The 16,936-nt window shown below is 39.4% G+C and overlaps 1 protein-coding gene across 1 annotated transcript in view; it reads right to left on the bottom strand.

Moving 5' to 3' along the window:
* LOC122814849 (protein unc-13 homolog B-like) overlaps positions 1 to 4,865 on the bottom strand; it is a 596,675-nt gene extending 591,810 nt beyond the window's left edge. Inside the window, exon 1 of the mRNA XM_044087135.1 lies at positions 4,709 to 4,865. Within this exon, the coding sequence (XP_043943070.1) occupies positions 4,709 to 4,865 (157 nt within the window). The remainder of the gene's footprint in view (positions 1 to 4,708) is intronic.
* Between the last annotated feature and the right edge of the window lie 12,071 nt (positions 4,866 to 16,936).

The following is a 16,936-nucleotide window of genomic DNA, read 5'->3' as shown; positions in this document are numbered from 1 at the left end:
CCAGCTACAAATGCTATTGATATGAAGGACTCAACAAAGGACACTGAAGACCCCAAAACCAAGGCTAAGAAGGCTGACGCCATACACAATGTTAACAATGTGCCAATCCCAGAAGTCGGTGGCCCTCTTGGGGTTGGTGGCATCAACATCTACTGGTAAAAAGTTAATTGTGGATGGAATACTTGACCCCAAAGAGTAGTGGACAAGGCCAAGTATATCTCAGGGAGATCAACATCTGACACCAAGGGAGGCACAGGCCTCAAAGGGATCAAAGCAGGGAAAATCAGGGATGAGACATCGAGGTCAAGGATGTTAATACAGACTAGGCTATATATGCCAATGATGATGATTCAGCTGATGGGCTTAAGAGAACTATTGCTTGAACAGATCCCACTGAGGAGAGAGCAAGATCCAAGTCTGAAACAGCAGGCAGTGAAGGTGCTCTTAATATCCCGAGGTTAGCAGGAGAAGACGCTTGTAATTACACATCTGTTGCACACTGAAAAACAGCTACCACATCTTGTTATAGTCGGACAGAAATGGACTTGCAGGACAAAACATATGGTAAGGAAGAAGGACAAACGTATAAGAGCTGGGTTCTGACATGACAAAGGAAGCACTGACGGAGCAGGGAAGGGGGATCTCTTAAATGGGGTTACATCTTTAATATGCTTCAGTTTATTAGGAGCAAATTCCTCAAGCCAGACACTTGGCATCATCTGCAGGGTAAAACCATATCTGGCAGACATAGCTAGGACAACCAAAGCGTCACCTTTTCAACTCTTCTCCAAGCAGTCCCCATAATCATTAACTTAAGACCTACTTAATTTCCTCACATGACCAATGTTATAACAAAGCAGCTAAATTTGCTACTAACCACTGCTGCAGGACCCATTACTGCATACTAGTCAAACACCTACATTGGCTTGAGTTACATTTTTAATTCACTCACTGTAACTATCAAACAACTAATATATTATCCTGATAAATGCCCTATCCTGAACAATACTGTCCAGTAGTCTACCTAACTCTACTGATAAATTGCTGCTGACAGTAACTAAATCTAAAAATTCATGAGATTCACTGTACTCCTGCTACTTGTCAAAAATCTGGAACTACACACTCCTAACTCTCAGACAAACTGAAAATGCAAACTCATTTAAACTACTAAAGCAATAAATCTCAAACATGGTTATGTTCATGCTCCACTCCCAGCTAACTCCTAACTACATCCGAACTGAAATCACTACTCTAATTACCATACTTCCTCTATTTAAATTCAATATTTCTTTCTTCTTCTGCTCCATCTAACATTTCCCTTTCAGTCCTCTGGATTATTCTGCCTCCACACTCCACTTACTTACAATCTCCTCCTCTCCTTCCTAGTATTTGCTGTACTCTCCCCCATGTTTTATAAAATGTCTCTGTTCAAATATTTATACTACCTCCCTCCATTCTAGCTTCCTGTTAGAAAACCAACATTTATCTATTATTTTCTCCTACTAACTCATATTAGCATTGCATATACATATCGCGCTCCCCTTTTAATTTTATCTACTCTACACTTTTTCCTTCCTACTCTTAAAAGACAAATTATAATCTTGCATTTTTCTATATTTTATATACTCTGATAAACTTGATTACCTGCACATTGTACAAAGTATATTTTCATTGTTTTGATTTATTATAATACTATGCTACTTTACTGCTTAATGTCTTAATTGTAGATTTGCAGCTTTTCTCCCTGGGCCTCCAATATAAAAGGGTATTTTTCTTGCACAGACTAACCCTATAAACAAATGCATTTTTTCTTGCCCAAACTATCCCAGTAAAATGCAATGAATAAATAAGCACTGGGTGTGCTTATCTTGAGAGGGGATTTTGCCCCACATTTACACTTTTTGCAGGATCGGCAGCCCTACTTTTTCTCCATAATTGACAGGAAAAGAGCAAGTGACACAGGGAAAAACACAAATGTAGAGAGGGAGACTTGCTTAACTACACAATCTGACAAAATAACAGAGCAAGAAGCAACAAAAAGGAACACACAAATCTGAATCAATATCAGTAATCCAAAAGGAATTAAACCTTACAAAAAACACTGCAAAGATCTTCTAATTAACAGCGAGAACCACTGGTAGCCTAGGGCTGTTTCACAGTATGACCAACATTAACATGTGCACAGATCTGGAGATGGGTCCACAGGTGCCCAGTAATGTGCACAAAGGACAGGGACTAAGGTATGCTGGAAAAGTTCTAGGTGCTTGTGCAAGTCCTGCCACTTTTACGTCCAGAGGTGATGGAGAAGGAATTTCCAAAGTCAGATCCATATGACACTGTGAATTTTACATGCAGTCAGTTAATAGCCTCTACTAAGAAATGTGTCATTATCTTGCTTACAGTAGACGCCCTCTTATCAGACCTCTCTTTAAATGGCCCCCTCTTTAAACAGCCATCAAATTTCTGCCATAGCCCTAGCAAAAGACAACAGAGAAGAATAGCACTTCTGCCTCTTCTAGGCTAAATAATGACAGATATTTGAGATTTAGACTTCATTTTCTTTAAAAAAAAATGCATACTAATACAAATCCTGTTATTCTAGCTGATTTATAACCTATAAAATGCTATTTTGTATGCTTTTTCTGATTAACCAGCCATTCGTTTATCCAGCCTAAGGTCCGTTCCCAGCGAGATAAGATAAGAGGGAGTCTGCAGTAATTAGAATTTTGTGCATTATTAACTTAAAAGTCATGGTTTTAACAAAGCAGTTTAACATATCTTTAGATGCTGCATTCAAGAAAGTTACTCACCCTACAATGAGCAGCTTATTCAGTGAAGTTCCAAGTGTCTGTTGCAAATTAAAAAAAAAAAACTTGCCTTGCTGCCTAATGCTCATTATATGTCTATAGATGTCACCTGTAATCAAATAAAAATACCAGTGTTGGAGGCCAGCTGAGAAAAAACAATTCAGAACTATAGATTCCTTAAACAACTTTCAAGTTAGCTGCTTTCATCTCCTGCCAGCTGCCAGCTAATGTTTAAATGACAGTTTGGACAAGCTATTCAGGTCATACTTTCAGAAGCTCTTTACAAGGGCTACCATAAAACTGAAAACAAAAGGAATTATTTTTTTAAACTTGGCTGGTACTACAGCAACCCCCTAGCAAAAAGTGAAGTACACAATGGTTACCATGGTCCTTCAAGCTTTAACATATGTTGATACAACTGACATGTCAAGCCAGACTCACTATTAATATGATGACTCTAGACAATGAAAGCTGTCCGAGGTGTGCTCTGTGCTTTTCTCATAGCTGATCATATGTTGAGACAATCACGTGTTTGAAATTAGACCTCTATCATGGACAGAGGCTCTGTTTCTGCACTTACAGGTCAGTCTCAGACTAGTGTCTGGCACAAGGCACTATACAAATCCCAATACTGACTAGCATCTGGCTCAGTAAATGCACTACATGCCTTGCAGACATCTTAAGCTGCAGCTGCCAGTTCCTCAGGTAGTAGTGGTTTTGTGGTTAACTTTGTCACAGTAACAAAGCTTTCTTCAGCATAAGGACGCCTGTAACCAGGCAATATAAAACTCAGTGCCTGCGTAGTTGGAATAAGTAGCATTAAGGCTAGACCGGCCTTCAGTGTTCATGCTTTCTAGAGTTACAAAAACCTGTGCCAAGAAAACTGCTAAAGAACGTGCAAAGAGTAGCTCTGTGTCTGACAAACACAAAACAAAGCATGTTATAAAAAAGTGCTTAGGCAAATCCTGACAGACAGCAAAGGTACAAGCATTTCTAGAAAGGCAGAACATAAAGTGAGCAAAGTCCAGTATGCAAGTAAGCAGAACAGAACAGATGGTATATCAAAATCAGTGTTCAACAAATCACCCATTTTAAATTAATTGCATTAAATGATGATGAATTATAAAACTAAGCAGTCCTCTAGTGCTTATGACAAAAATGCATTCAGGCGAAGATGCAATTCTTTTGATTAATGGTGTGTAGCAATTCTGACAAATATCAGATTAAGCCAAGACAAGAACTAGCTATGTCACGACGCCTCTTACTGATAGGCTTGTGTTACTGTACAAAAGGAACGTTCCACTTGGGAACTCTTGCCGCCTGAGCTGGAACCCCTCAATTACTACCTCCTTAGCAGCTGCTTTCAAGTCCAGCATAAGTCACAGCTTTTACATCCCCTGCAGTACTTTTAGCTTCTAATTGCCTGTGACTTACTGCTTTGGACCTAATCAATGCCCACACAGTTCATCATATGCTCTATAATTCTTCCAGTTACCAAATGGATACAGACACACGCCAAAAACAGCATGACATGGCACTCTGATAGATGGAAGAAATGACTGAAGAACTAGGTCTTACATGTGCACTACACTTTAAAACAGTGTTGATATGCAGTTCTTTTCTGCATCAACATCTGTACAAGGAAAATATCATTTTAATGCACCAAAACTATTTTCCTCTACTGCCAAATCATCCAGCATACTTTGGTAAGTCTGACATATCACACCATTGGCAAAATTAACTAATTTCTGACAGACATGTTAAACCAGATGTTATACACAGGTCACCATTCCAGACTGACTTGGGACAAGTAAATTCCCCCGAGCAAGGAACGAAGCAAGGAAAATGCCACATGCCCTGAGCAAGCCTGGAAGGTAGACTGTCACACGCCCTGAGCAAACCTGAAAGGAAGCCTGCGACACGCCCTGAGCAAGCCTGGAAGGAAGCCTGCGACACGCCCTGAGCAAGCCTGGAAGGAAGCCTGCGACATGCCCTGAGCAAGCCTGGAAAGAAGCCTGCGACACGCCCTGAGCAAGCCTGGAAGGAAGCCTGCAACATGCCCTGAGCAAGCCTGGAAGGAAGCCTGCAACACGCCCCAAGCAAGCATGGAAGGAAGGAAGGAAGGAAGGCTGCCACATGCCCCAAACAAGCATGGAAGGAAGAAAGACTGCCGCATGCCCCAAGCAAGCATGGAAGGAAGACTGTCGCTGCCCAAGCAAGCATGGAAGGAAGGAAGACTGCTACATGCCCAAGCAAGCATGGAAGGAAGACTGCCGCATGCCCAAGCAAAGACTGCAATATAAAACTCAGTGCCTGCGTACTCACTGCCCAAGCAAGCATGGAAAGAAGAAGGACTGCCGCATGCCCAAGCAAGCATGGAAAGAAGAAAGACTGCTACATGCCCAAGCAAGCATGGAAAGAAGAAGGACTGCTGCATGCCCAAGCAAGCATGGAAAGAAGGACTGCCGCATGCCCAAGCAAGCATGGAAGGAAGACTGCCGCATGCCCAAGCAAGCATGGAAGGAAGACTGCCACATGCCCTGAGCAAGCAAGCAAGGAAGACTGCCAAATACCCCATGAACGAAGTAAGACTGCCACATTTCCCTGATTTCTAAGGGTCCTCATGATCCGAGAAAGTTGTCCTATGAAAACTGCAAATGTCTGGAGATGTTGGCAGAAAAATATTTTTTTAACTTTTCTAAATTCTGCAAAAAACTTTGACACTGCAACTAATATGAAACTAGAAAAAAAATATACACCCATTTCAAAAGTAAAATGTCCTTTGAACTGGTTGGGGGTGTGGACTGTTAGAAACTATCATATTTTAGAAGAAATGCCACACACTGACCAGATTAAAAGGTGGTGTCCCTAGAGCAGCATGTGTGCAAATAAATATGTTCTCCCAGAGTAACAGCATAACTCCAGCACCCTTGGCACCTAGGCTGCCCCCAAAAAAGGGATTTTGTTTTCTGCATCTGTCCCCGACCCCATTTCCTACTGATCTCAATGCCCTTTCATTACCTGACCAACCCAGTTGTTCCCCAAAGGCAACAGCAAGTTTTCCTGTTTCAGCCCGAGGCTACAATAACCTCTGGAGTTCTGATATGAGGATTGCAGTGTTGTCCTTTTGCTTTATACGTGCTTTGGCATTATGCCTCAGTTCTGCTTACTGTGCTATGCACTGCATGACAAGCCCTGGAAGCCTCAGCCTCAAAATTCCACACCCCGACTTCTATCAAGCAAGAGACCTATCTTTCCATGGCCCCCCCCATCTCCAGATAGGTAAACGGGCATTGATCACTACTTCCATGTCCTCTCCACTCCTATAGAATCCGGGCTATAGGTCTCAATCAAGGTTTTATGCCCTTACACCAAGAAACAACCACAAGAAAGGATTTCCTTTCTGATTTTGAATTGTAATAAAATGTTGTCCTCGAACAATAAGCATTTTTGTCAAAGCCCAAAGGGTAATAACATAGTAGTCTCAGCATACTCTGCAAGAGTACTACAAGAAAATGTAAATGACATACACTTATGTGAATTGAATGCAACCCTCTCTAGGATTATGAAATGCAGCATAGCCAAAATTAGAAAGAAAGATACAGCATTTGATTTCAAAATGGGGAAAACTCTGAAAATTGACTTCTGCAGAAGAGACCAAGAAACATTAATGGATAGATGTGGCCACCATGGTCAGAAAGAATTAAGGAACTACCCTTGTGATATTCAAGGCTATGCATATTTGAAACAGAGAAGTTATAGTTAATTCATTCCCCACATAGAAGAAAATGCTACCTCTAAAACCAAACATATAATTTAATTAGAAAATGCCAAAATACATTCTAAATGGCAGTCTATTGATCCACTTTCCAGAATGGGAATTGGGACCTTTGTTTAACTAAGCTTACAGATGGCTGCTGCAAACAGAATGTCACCGTCAAATCTTCCTCTGATACCTATTCATTAGAGTAGCAGCTATCCCTTGCAAACAAGAGATGTGCAGAAAAATGGATAAAATTAAACCTGAAAAAGTGTAGTATTGTCTCATTTGGTAAGCAAATCTCTCCCTCAATGTATAATACAACCGTTCAAAATGATAATACATTCAGGGATACTGAAATAGACTGATAATGCCTTCTGCCTTGGCCACCATGTAGCAACAGTAGTCAGAAAATATTTAGCTCATCTAACATATAAAGGCATATTTATTCATATCAAAAGAAGTTGTAATTCCGATTTATGAAGTCCTAATTAGACCAATTATTGAGTACAATTCCCCATTTGGGATGCATCTTTCTAGACATATTAAGCAACTGGAAAGGCCCTAGAGGTTGTTAACCAAGAAGATTGCTGGCCTTATGTTCTTGTACTACAAGGAAAGGCTTGACATGCTACCCCTTTCCTCAGCTTCCTACACTCTTGTGTGGTGATCTATGCCTTGCATTTTGCTCCATTAGGCACCCCCATTCCTCCCTGATCTTCTATATGTTTGCAAGTCAAATAGTTCCATTAACACCAGAACTAAGAACTTAAATTTTCACCAGCACATAAATAAAATGCACTGAAAAAAGAAACTTATTACCCAATGTCTTCTTCTACCTCGGAAACAAACTTCCTCTGCAAGTCAAACAAAGGGAAACCCTAGCATCCTTCTAATTAAACCTGGATGATTGGATTGTTGCACATAAATTTACTCTGGGACTGACCTGCTTTGTCTTCTAGAAAAGGTGGGTATTGGCAAGGTATAAATGGTCTTGAGGCTAAACTGCCTTGTACTGTGTTTGGGCGTATGCTCTTATGACTAAGCTAATGATGAAAACACAAATGCATAAATGATAAAGCATAAAATGAATACAAAGTTGTTTCAAAATTAATAGTGTAGGACAAAGTACGCTCTAAGTAAAGAAAAAAGCACAGGCATGGATCACTGAAAAAAAGTATCAGTCTCTAACCAGTTACGGTATATATCAATTGTTTAAGGACTACACTACAAAGGAGATCATTCTGAATGTAATTCTAAACAAGGCAGATGTGGTCATGTGTGTGTAGGTGAAGCCAACAACTGTCACACCACTAGGTGGCTTAAAGTATGTGTGAGTGGGGTGGGGTGGGGGGTAAGAATATAGAAATAACTGTTCAAGGCTTCTGAATCTAGCAGCCATTATGCCATACCAGCTTTCACACTAGACTGCACCTCCTTTTTCTCTATGTCATCATGCCCTGGGTCAATTTATAAATACCTATCCAATTATCCATGCCCCATTTGAAGGAAGATAGTGTATTACACCACTTTATCTCCATAGGGAGTGTATTCTACAGGTGAATCTGAGTAATCTCCCTCTCTCTCTCTTGACCGTGTTTACTGATCTTCTGAAGCAGGTTCAGCTCTCTTGTCCTGGTGTTAGCAGGAATGCTGGATTTATGATGGTATAAGAGATCATAGAGTACTGGGTCTCCGATTGCTTGACAGGCAAGGCACTGGTCTCCTCTGAGGAGCCTATAAGACACAGAAAACAGGGACAATGATTTTGTATTTTCAGGTAGCTTAGGGATTTTACACCTATGATAAATTTTAAGAACCCCTGGAGTCTTTCCAACTGTTTATGTTTTATGAGTTTTATCTCAAAGGGGGCACTACATTGTATAATTTGTATGATCAGGGCTGAATATATGGGGGTAGCAACCTCTTTTGATCTGGATGACACTCCCTTGGTGATCAGCTGTGCCATGTAGAAGGATACCCTGACAACTGCTGTTACAATGTAGTTAAATGAAACTGAACACCAACCTATTTTCCTAGGTCTCTGTAAGTCAGGGAAGAAAATGCCAAACAAACGTGGCCCCACCACCGAGTCCTGCAGGACACCTCTTGTTACCTTCATGTTCTCTTAGACAAAATCTGTTGCAAGTGTAGATACAAAACTACAACATGGAGTTTTAGTGGATTGGATTAGGGAGGAGTCAATGATGAGGACTAGCTGACAACAAACAGAATAAGCAAGTCGTGGAAATAGGCAGAGAATCAGTAGTGAAGGCCAAGAACAACAGTTAAACAAGAGGTAAACAGAGTAGCCAGTATGACCACAAAGGACTAGTGATTACAAAACACTAAAAACAGAAAGATGGCAATGGCAGGTGACCAAATCTCAACCAACTGCAACTTAGTCAACACCACAATCAAAAACATCTCAGCAAAAGGCAATAGTCAAGACATGCTTGCAAGACGTGCTGCAAAAACTACAATCAGCAAATCTTTACAAAAAAAATGTTAAACAGCAAAGAAAGTAGGATACAAATGACTGATGCCATCTACAATGAGACTACCCTTCACCCAATAAAGGCAACCGAAAGCTACTAAGCACACACAAAAAACACACACTGTTCCATACATGTAGAAAATAAAAAAATAAAATGAAATGGATACCACTGCCAATGCGATCACCCTTATGCCCCTTACTTGTATAAACTAACTCTACAGTTTCATAACTGTGGGAAGTCAGCAACTTACATGCTTATTCAACAACAGCACAATTTGTTTCAATACCATAAAAGTGGACAGTGATGTAGGAGTGCTTCATTAAACCTCACATCTGACAAATGTTGTTCAGCTTTGTTAAGTGGGTGGTGGATTGGTCATTGGACCCCACGTATTCATGACCAGAGCTACCTGACAGCAGTAATAAGAGTCTGACACTTAAAAGCACATTATAACTATTTACAAAAAACTACACTGTAATAATGCCCAAAGTAATTACAAATTATACATGTCACCATCACTGGAGTACAGTACATGGAACTTCATCCAGGAAACTAATGTGATCACAGATGTATCTAGCACAGGCTCTTTAGGCAGCTGCCTAGGGCCCAGTGTTAGGTGGGCAGCCTGCCCTGCCATGCTGTATATTGTTATTCAGCCAGAAATAAAATAAGTGTTATGAGACTATTGCAAGAGTTACTAACACACAGTCATGATCACTGAGATTCATGACTGCGCAGTAAACTGCATTAATAAATACTGTGATCCCTCACTTTGATTGCTAGGACATTTAAAATTTAGTGTTAGAGGTAGGATTTAGATTTAGCATTGTGTGCACATGTGCATGTGTGTGTGTTATTGTACATGTGTGATGCATTATTGTACATGTGCGTGTGTGTGCTATTGTACATGATGTGTGTATGTGATGTCTTCTTTAGTGGCAGTGTTACAGAAAGGTTAAAGTTTTTTTCAAAGTTAAGGGTAGGGTTGGGGTTAGGTAGGGGCAGGGTTAGGGTTAGCACAAGCTAGTAAGATAAGACAGGCTTCTTATTTGGAGGGTGCCTAGTTCATACATTTGCTTGTCAAACTTAATAGCCTCCAAGAAGCTTAATTATCATAATCTCATGCTGATATTTTCTGTCTCCTGTATTTGTACCAGGTGTATTTCTTAAGGAAGCTAATGACTGATTTATTTTAACTACAAGGAGAAGAATATTCTAGAGTCCTTTAAGGTGTTGTACCATGTATCAACTTTTTTTTCCCAGAAACTAACATTTATTTTAGTACTAGGTTCCCAGATCTGGTATTTGTTCTCAAGATGGTATGCTCTATGCACAGACTTTCAAGCAGACATTGCCTTATAGACAAGACAGACATCACTTCTCAGTAGTCTCTGAAAAGCTATATTAACCAAAATATAATGGCAGTTCTCTAAGCCTTTATGTATAGCTCACAGTTTCCATTGCTGTGATCTTTCTAATAAAAATACAATTTTTCAAGCTCTTTCTTGTGGCTTGAGGACTGCAGAATACAACACTTTGTCCAATAACTGCTCTGATCAGTGAAGTATGAAGTGGTGCAATGATCTCCCCAGAGTGTCCAGACATGCCCTTTACAATTACATGGGCTATGCAACAGGCTTGTCTGCCTTGGATAAACACATTTACCAAAGTTTAAACTGTTGCCTGATATCAAGGTGTCATTTCATATGATATTACCTTTTGTTTTATAATGGTCCTTTTTGTCAAATCTCATGTCTACATTTGCGGACATTATAATTGAGGTCATTACTACTACACCAGTTATTTTAGGCCACCTTGAATAACTTTAGCATCTTTTACTGAAGTAATTATATTACCCAGTTTGAATTCATCAGCATATTTGGATACCCACAGCCCATTTTACTTGTTAATATCTGAGAACAGTCAAACTAGAAGTTATGTACAGAGCCTTGTAGCATACTACTAGTAACTCTGGTTGGGACAAACAGGTAAACCAACATTAAGTTATTGTGCCCCATTGCTTAACCATTGTTTTAACTCTGCATTTCATGTGAATTGATAACTGATGGTTTTATTCCGAGTATCAAAAGCCTCAGCAAGGTCAAGAAACACAGAATGCACCGTCACTCCTTCACCAAATGTCACAGGATTCAAAAGGCAATATATCCCATCAACAAACCTATAACATTCCTTATTTAACAGTAGGTCCTCTGTCATGTTGGCTAAACTTCTGATTGAACAATGGTCAGACTAATGTGTTAAAAATTGTTAGGGACCCAATGTGAGCCCATTTCTGTGAACTAGTACCATTTCAGTTTGTTGCCATAGGTCTTTGATGTATACACATGCTAATATTTTGTTTACGATAGGAACCAGCCTACAAACCCAGTTAATGAGTGAATGAATAACTGAATCAAATACTTTATTGCTTTCAGCCTTTGACACCAATTTGAATTCATGGTTAAAACTTGTTTTACAAATAGTATATTTTTTGAAATCTAATTAATGTTTTTAATCTGCTGCATGCCTCATTAAATTTGTGATTCCATCAAGAGTGATGTATTGAATTTACCTTTATATCTGTGTCTTAGCAGTATGTGTTCATTAAGGTAGAATTAAAATCACGGCACTCCCTGATAGTATCCTTAGCTCACTTTGGTCATGGAGGATGGTATCCTAGTCTGTTTTCTTAAGTGCATCATTTCTTGTATCACAGCATTCACTGATACAGTCTAGGAAGGATGATTTATTTATAGTTTGAGCTTGATTTTCCATTTGGGTTAACTCATTACACCTTAGTCATGCCTCCAGGTGTTCCTGCAGTTACATCATCCTGACACATCTAGGCATCAAGTATTGTTTGTCCATATTTATATGAATAATTCCCAAACTATGTACTATACAAGGTAATAGAAGATTCCAGTTTAAAGCTGATGTGATGGAAAACACATTTGTATCAATACTGGATCACTGTCTAGTGAGCCTAAAGAAATACTGAAAATTATTTTTGTTTATTTGTTTTGTGATCATTTTCATATTTCTCTAAATATCTCAGTAATCAAAGTGACAGAACTGTGTAGCCTGATATGAAAGCTCACTGCTGTATGAAGAAAATGTTGCTGGCTGTGATTTCCTTGAATGGTTACTGAGATATTTAAGCTGTTTATATAACATTACAAAAATTAATACTTATTTTGTTTACCATGCTTATAAAATCCAGTATAACACCCAGAAACAAATGAATGCATTACTTAAAGACTTCTTTGTACTGAATAGTTTGCATGTTAGCGTTTGCTAACACTTGTGGTTCTAGAGATATGAACATTTGTTTGAACTGTGAGGTGATGCTTTCATTTTTTTGAAAGACTCAAGCCACACCCACTAGAAGTTGAGTTGTTGTTGTATCTTTCGGCTTTTCCCGGTTAGGGGTCGCCACAGCGAAACTCCGGTCTGCTAATGATTGGCAGTAGATTTTTACGTACCGAGTTGCCAGCCATGACGCACAACCTTCAATGAAGGTACGCCCATTCACGCATGTCTCCACACAGAAGACGCTTTAGCTGATAATTGAACAGGACAACATCTTACTGTGAGGTGACAATGCTACCGCAGGCACCACCACCACAGTTACAAACTCAAAATACCTCTAATGGAGAGAATGAGGTAAATATGATGGTTTTGAGATCCGTTTTGATTACAGTAAGTACCGTAAGTGGAAAGCAGAAAGATCCTATAACTGTTGAGCATGATATCCAAGTTGCTGCCATCCCCAGTTGGAGTTTGCATGATTGTTTTGAGTAAAATAGTAAATTAATAATTAGAAGATCAGTTTCCCATTGTTTAGATAGTTAATTTATGATCCACAGAGTACTTAAATGTAGTGTATTCATCTGGATTTCTGATAGGAATGTAAACTGCAGTAAAATAAAACTGGAGAAGCATTTACCAACAATCTTTGATATCCAGTTATTGCTAACCAGATGTTTATCAGTTTCAGGATATATAATGTTAACTGGTCAGACACAATTAAGTAAAGGGATAATGGCATGGTGGGCAGCCCCTGTCCATTATCCTATGACTCAATTTATCCATGGCCTGGTTCAGACTATGATGTACAATACAAGTTTTGGTTTCATTACTATAATCATATAAAGAATAAATGCAGAATACATATACAGTGGGGAAATGTAGCACTTTTTAAATACTATGTAAAAAAGTAGAACTGAATAAAAAATGATTAAGAGGACATAATAGCAAGTGTGTTGTAAGGAAGAAGTCTGAATAAACATTGGGGCAATTTATAAATAACTTGCAAAAGAAAAGTAATATGGGGAGGAGCAGAAACTGCAATTGTATTCTTTCTGCAGGTAGACTATTAATTTTTTTCTGAATTTAGCTCTAAGGTTGCTATGGAGTGAGCTCCATGTAGATGGGCTTGTTTTCAGAGTGACCTTTGACCAAGGGCTTTTTTTGAACAGTGAATGACACAGTAGGAGGGCATTTTTGGCACCTGGTCTTACTGAGTACGTAGCGTCTCTGATGCACAGCTTGGTGACACAAGAGAAGGGCAGCACATGTTATGTGAAAATTAAAAAATGAGTGAGTTGAGTTGAATCCTTGCTCTAGCTGAAATTGATAGCTGCTTATTTTTTTCCCAAGGTCATACAGAGGTGGACTCATGACAGGATTAGTTATGAAACGGCACTTTGTTAGTGGCAGTTTGTAAGGTGGCTGTGTTACAGGAATTGAGTAGTTACTGGTAATCTATACTAATGTTTGTGGATAAGCACACTTGTTTTTTACTGCTTTTTACCTCAAAAATCACTAGACATTATAAGTGACATTAAGCTGCATTTATGTTTTGCTTACAGCTTGGCCTGTAGGAGATGTAAATAACAGCTGATGAGGAAGTGGGTTTCCAATTTTTTTTTGAGTCATTGCAGTGACTGGAGAACCGATAAGGTCAACTATTTTTAGGGCCCAAGTGCTTATAAATTTTAGTTTTCTTCACTTTTTTTTGCCACAGTTCTCTTGTACATCATAGAGAGGTCATCCCTCATGATCGGTTCACTCCCCAGGGCGCAAGTCCCATGACCCATTCATTTTCTCTGGTGACAACTAAGCTAACTAGGAAAGGAAGCAGCCATCTGTACATATGGGACTGGATTTTTCTATAAACCGTGTTGTGCATGCTCATCAGCGTACAAGGGCTGGAATGCGATGAGTCTCTGGAATGCATATCCACACCTCTACACATAACATGATTATGTAGCCCTTCCTGCTCTGCAGTGAGGATTCTAATGTGAAGTGCATGTCTGAGCACCACCCACCCCAAGGGGAAGGCAAACAGACTAAGCCTCGGCATTCCTCTCCTCCCCAGACCAGATCCATCAGATGCCCGAATCATTAATCAAATCTGGCTCCCGTGTGTCTTGGTCAGTGCTTTATCCCTCTCTGTTAATAGAGTTGGCAACTTTTCCTTATTCCTGAAGCATTTGTTGAAAACAACTTTGGGTTCACAACATACTCCTATAAAAGTAAAAATATCACATTTTGTGCCCTTCCCACACACATTCACAAAAATCATAAAATAAATACACAATCTGCCATGGGGACCCCCCCCCCCATACATATACAGTTGCCTACACCCACTAATTTAAACAAAAAAACTCCAAGGTCACAAAACTGGGAAGTGCGGACAAAAAGCACAGAATGCACAACATATTAATGCATCGAAATGCATCTCAGCAAATCAGTTCTCATAACCTAAGATTTGATAAATTAAACATTAACAAATGTAAATGCTCTTGAAAGACAGTGCTGGGAAGGTTGATAATTCACAGCAAAAAGGAAGAGCTGACAATCGCATCTGATGCAGTTGCATGTAGGTCTGGTTTGCAGGAAAAACACAGAGGAGACTACAGGTGGATGTGGTCCATGTGGACTTCACCAAGGCATTTACCTCAATCTTTTGTAGGCAAACTGTATGGTGGGAAGGGTAGGACTGCGAAAAAAAAAATGACCACAGCAGGGTTGAAATGGTTGTGGTGAGATGGACAATGCCAGGAATAAAGTGGGTGGATGCATGGATTCAGTACCCTCCAATGCTTTTGTTAGCATACATGAAGAAAATAAGAACAGTGGAGAATGAGTGAAAACAACATACAAAAAGATTCAGAAAGAATGACCAGTGGCTTTTGAACTTCACTGCACATACGTGCGGAGCACTGCAGTTGGGCCACAGCGATTCTGCTGAAAAATATCGGCTAGAAAGAGTGCAACTGACTGCGAAAGAGAAGGAGAAAGCTCCAATGATGTTGATCACACTTTGTCAGGACCATTAGAGCATGACAGCATAGTGACAGCAGCAAACAATGTCAGCAGTATGTCCTTAGTGGGACAGATTCCGTAAGCAGAAAAACACTGTTCGCCTGCTATTTGCCCTAATCAGACCACAACATAGAGTACTGCGTGTATTTCTGGATGCCATACAAGGACAGGGATGTGAAAGTGCTTGAAGGATCACAGAGGAAAGCCATCATTAAGGTGCAAGAGATGTAGGAGAAGGGATAAGACCAAAGACTAAAGAAACTAAAGGTCTTCTCACTACAGACCACAAGAGATAAAGGAACATGATGAGGGTTTGTATGTGAACCAGCCATCCTTAATGGTAAGGCAAGGTGGGAGAGGATAGAGACAGCATGCTGTAGGAATTAATAACTCAGTTTCCAAGAGCACTTCTTCACAGAAAGGTCGCTATAATCTATTACACTTAAGAGGAACTGGGACAGATGAAAATGTGTAAAGGGGGATTATAAGGATAGAAAGGAGGAATATTATTAAATGTGCTAAAAATGAAGAACTAGACAGGTTTACTGTCTTCTGATATCAAAATGATACAAGTATGTTAATTCCACACCTCCACAAAAAACAGAAAAACTTTTCTTCATTAGGTTAAAATGTCCATCTTACTCCAAAATGGAGGTTGGCATCACCAGAGGGAGAAAACCAGACAGAAAGAATACAAGGTTGCATGCAGGTCTGAATTTCTTAAGAAAAGCCTTTACAGCAAAACTAATTCAACATGATAAATATTTGTATTCACAAAGAGGCAGCACACTCCCCCACCTTACATGCACACACACACTACCACCAGAACCTGCCTTCACTATCAGTAATAGGTCACATGTTAAAGGCAAGAATACAGTCTTCTTTCAACAACAAACTTATGGTTACAAGACAAGGAATGCAAGTATTGCTTTAAAATGTTAATCAAATATAATCCACTATGAATAACAAATAGGAAAAATGTGATACATCAAGCTGACATAAGGTTAGATAAATGGCTGAAAATCATGTCTATTGTTCCAGCTAGAACAAGTGAATCCAATAGCTACCAAACATTTGCCACCAGCAGATGAGAATTAAAATGTTAACTGCAGCATGCAGTAAGCTAGTATGAATCAAGATCTACTTAAAATTAAATTAGCAGAATGTTCAAAAAGCTTTTAAAATGCATTTACCGTAACTGTAAACAGCAGGAGCTCCAAGAGACTGTAATATGCAGATTACGTAAGCATTAAGTCATGGATTAAGGCAAGCCACAGTGATAATGATCCGAAACAAAATCATTTCAAATAAGGAAAATGGAAAGACCCTTGTTATTAAAACCAAATTAGTAAATCTTTAATGAAGCATGTTTTTAGTCGTACATGCTCTTATTCAGCATAAATGGTAAACATAAAATAGAAAGTGTACAGGGATAAACTGTTCTTTGAGAAAGTTACTCTGGACCTGTGTAATCTACACAGCCATCAAAAGCAATAATTAGTCACAAATATAGAAGTAAGTCTGTACCATGGACTCTCACA

This window comes from Protopterus annectens, chromosome 1.part1 (assembly GCF_019279795.1).
Source record: "Protopterus annectens isolate FY-2018-M chromosome 1.part1, PAN1.0, whole genome shotgun sequence".
Taxonomy (NCBI): Eukaryota; Metazoa; Chordata; order Ceratodontiformes; family Protopteridae; genus Protopterus; species Protopterus annectens.
The sequence above is the reverse complement of the archived record's forward strand: the minus strand, read 5'-3'. Positions and strand labels throughout refer to the sequence as shown.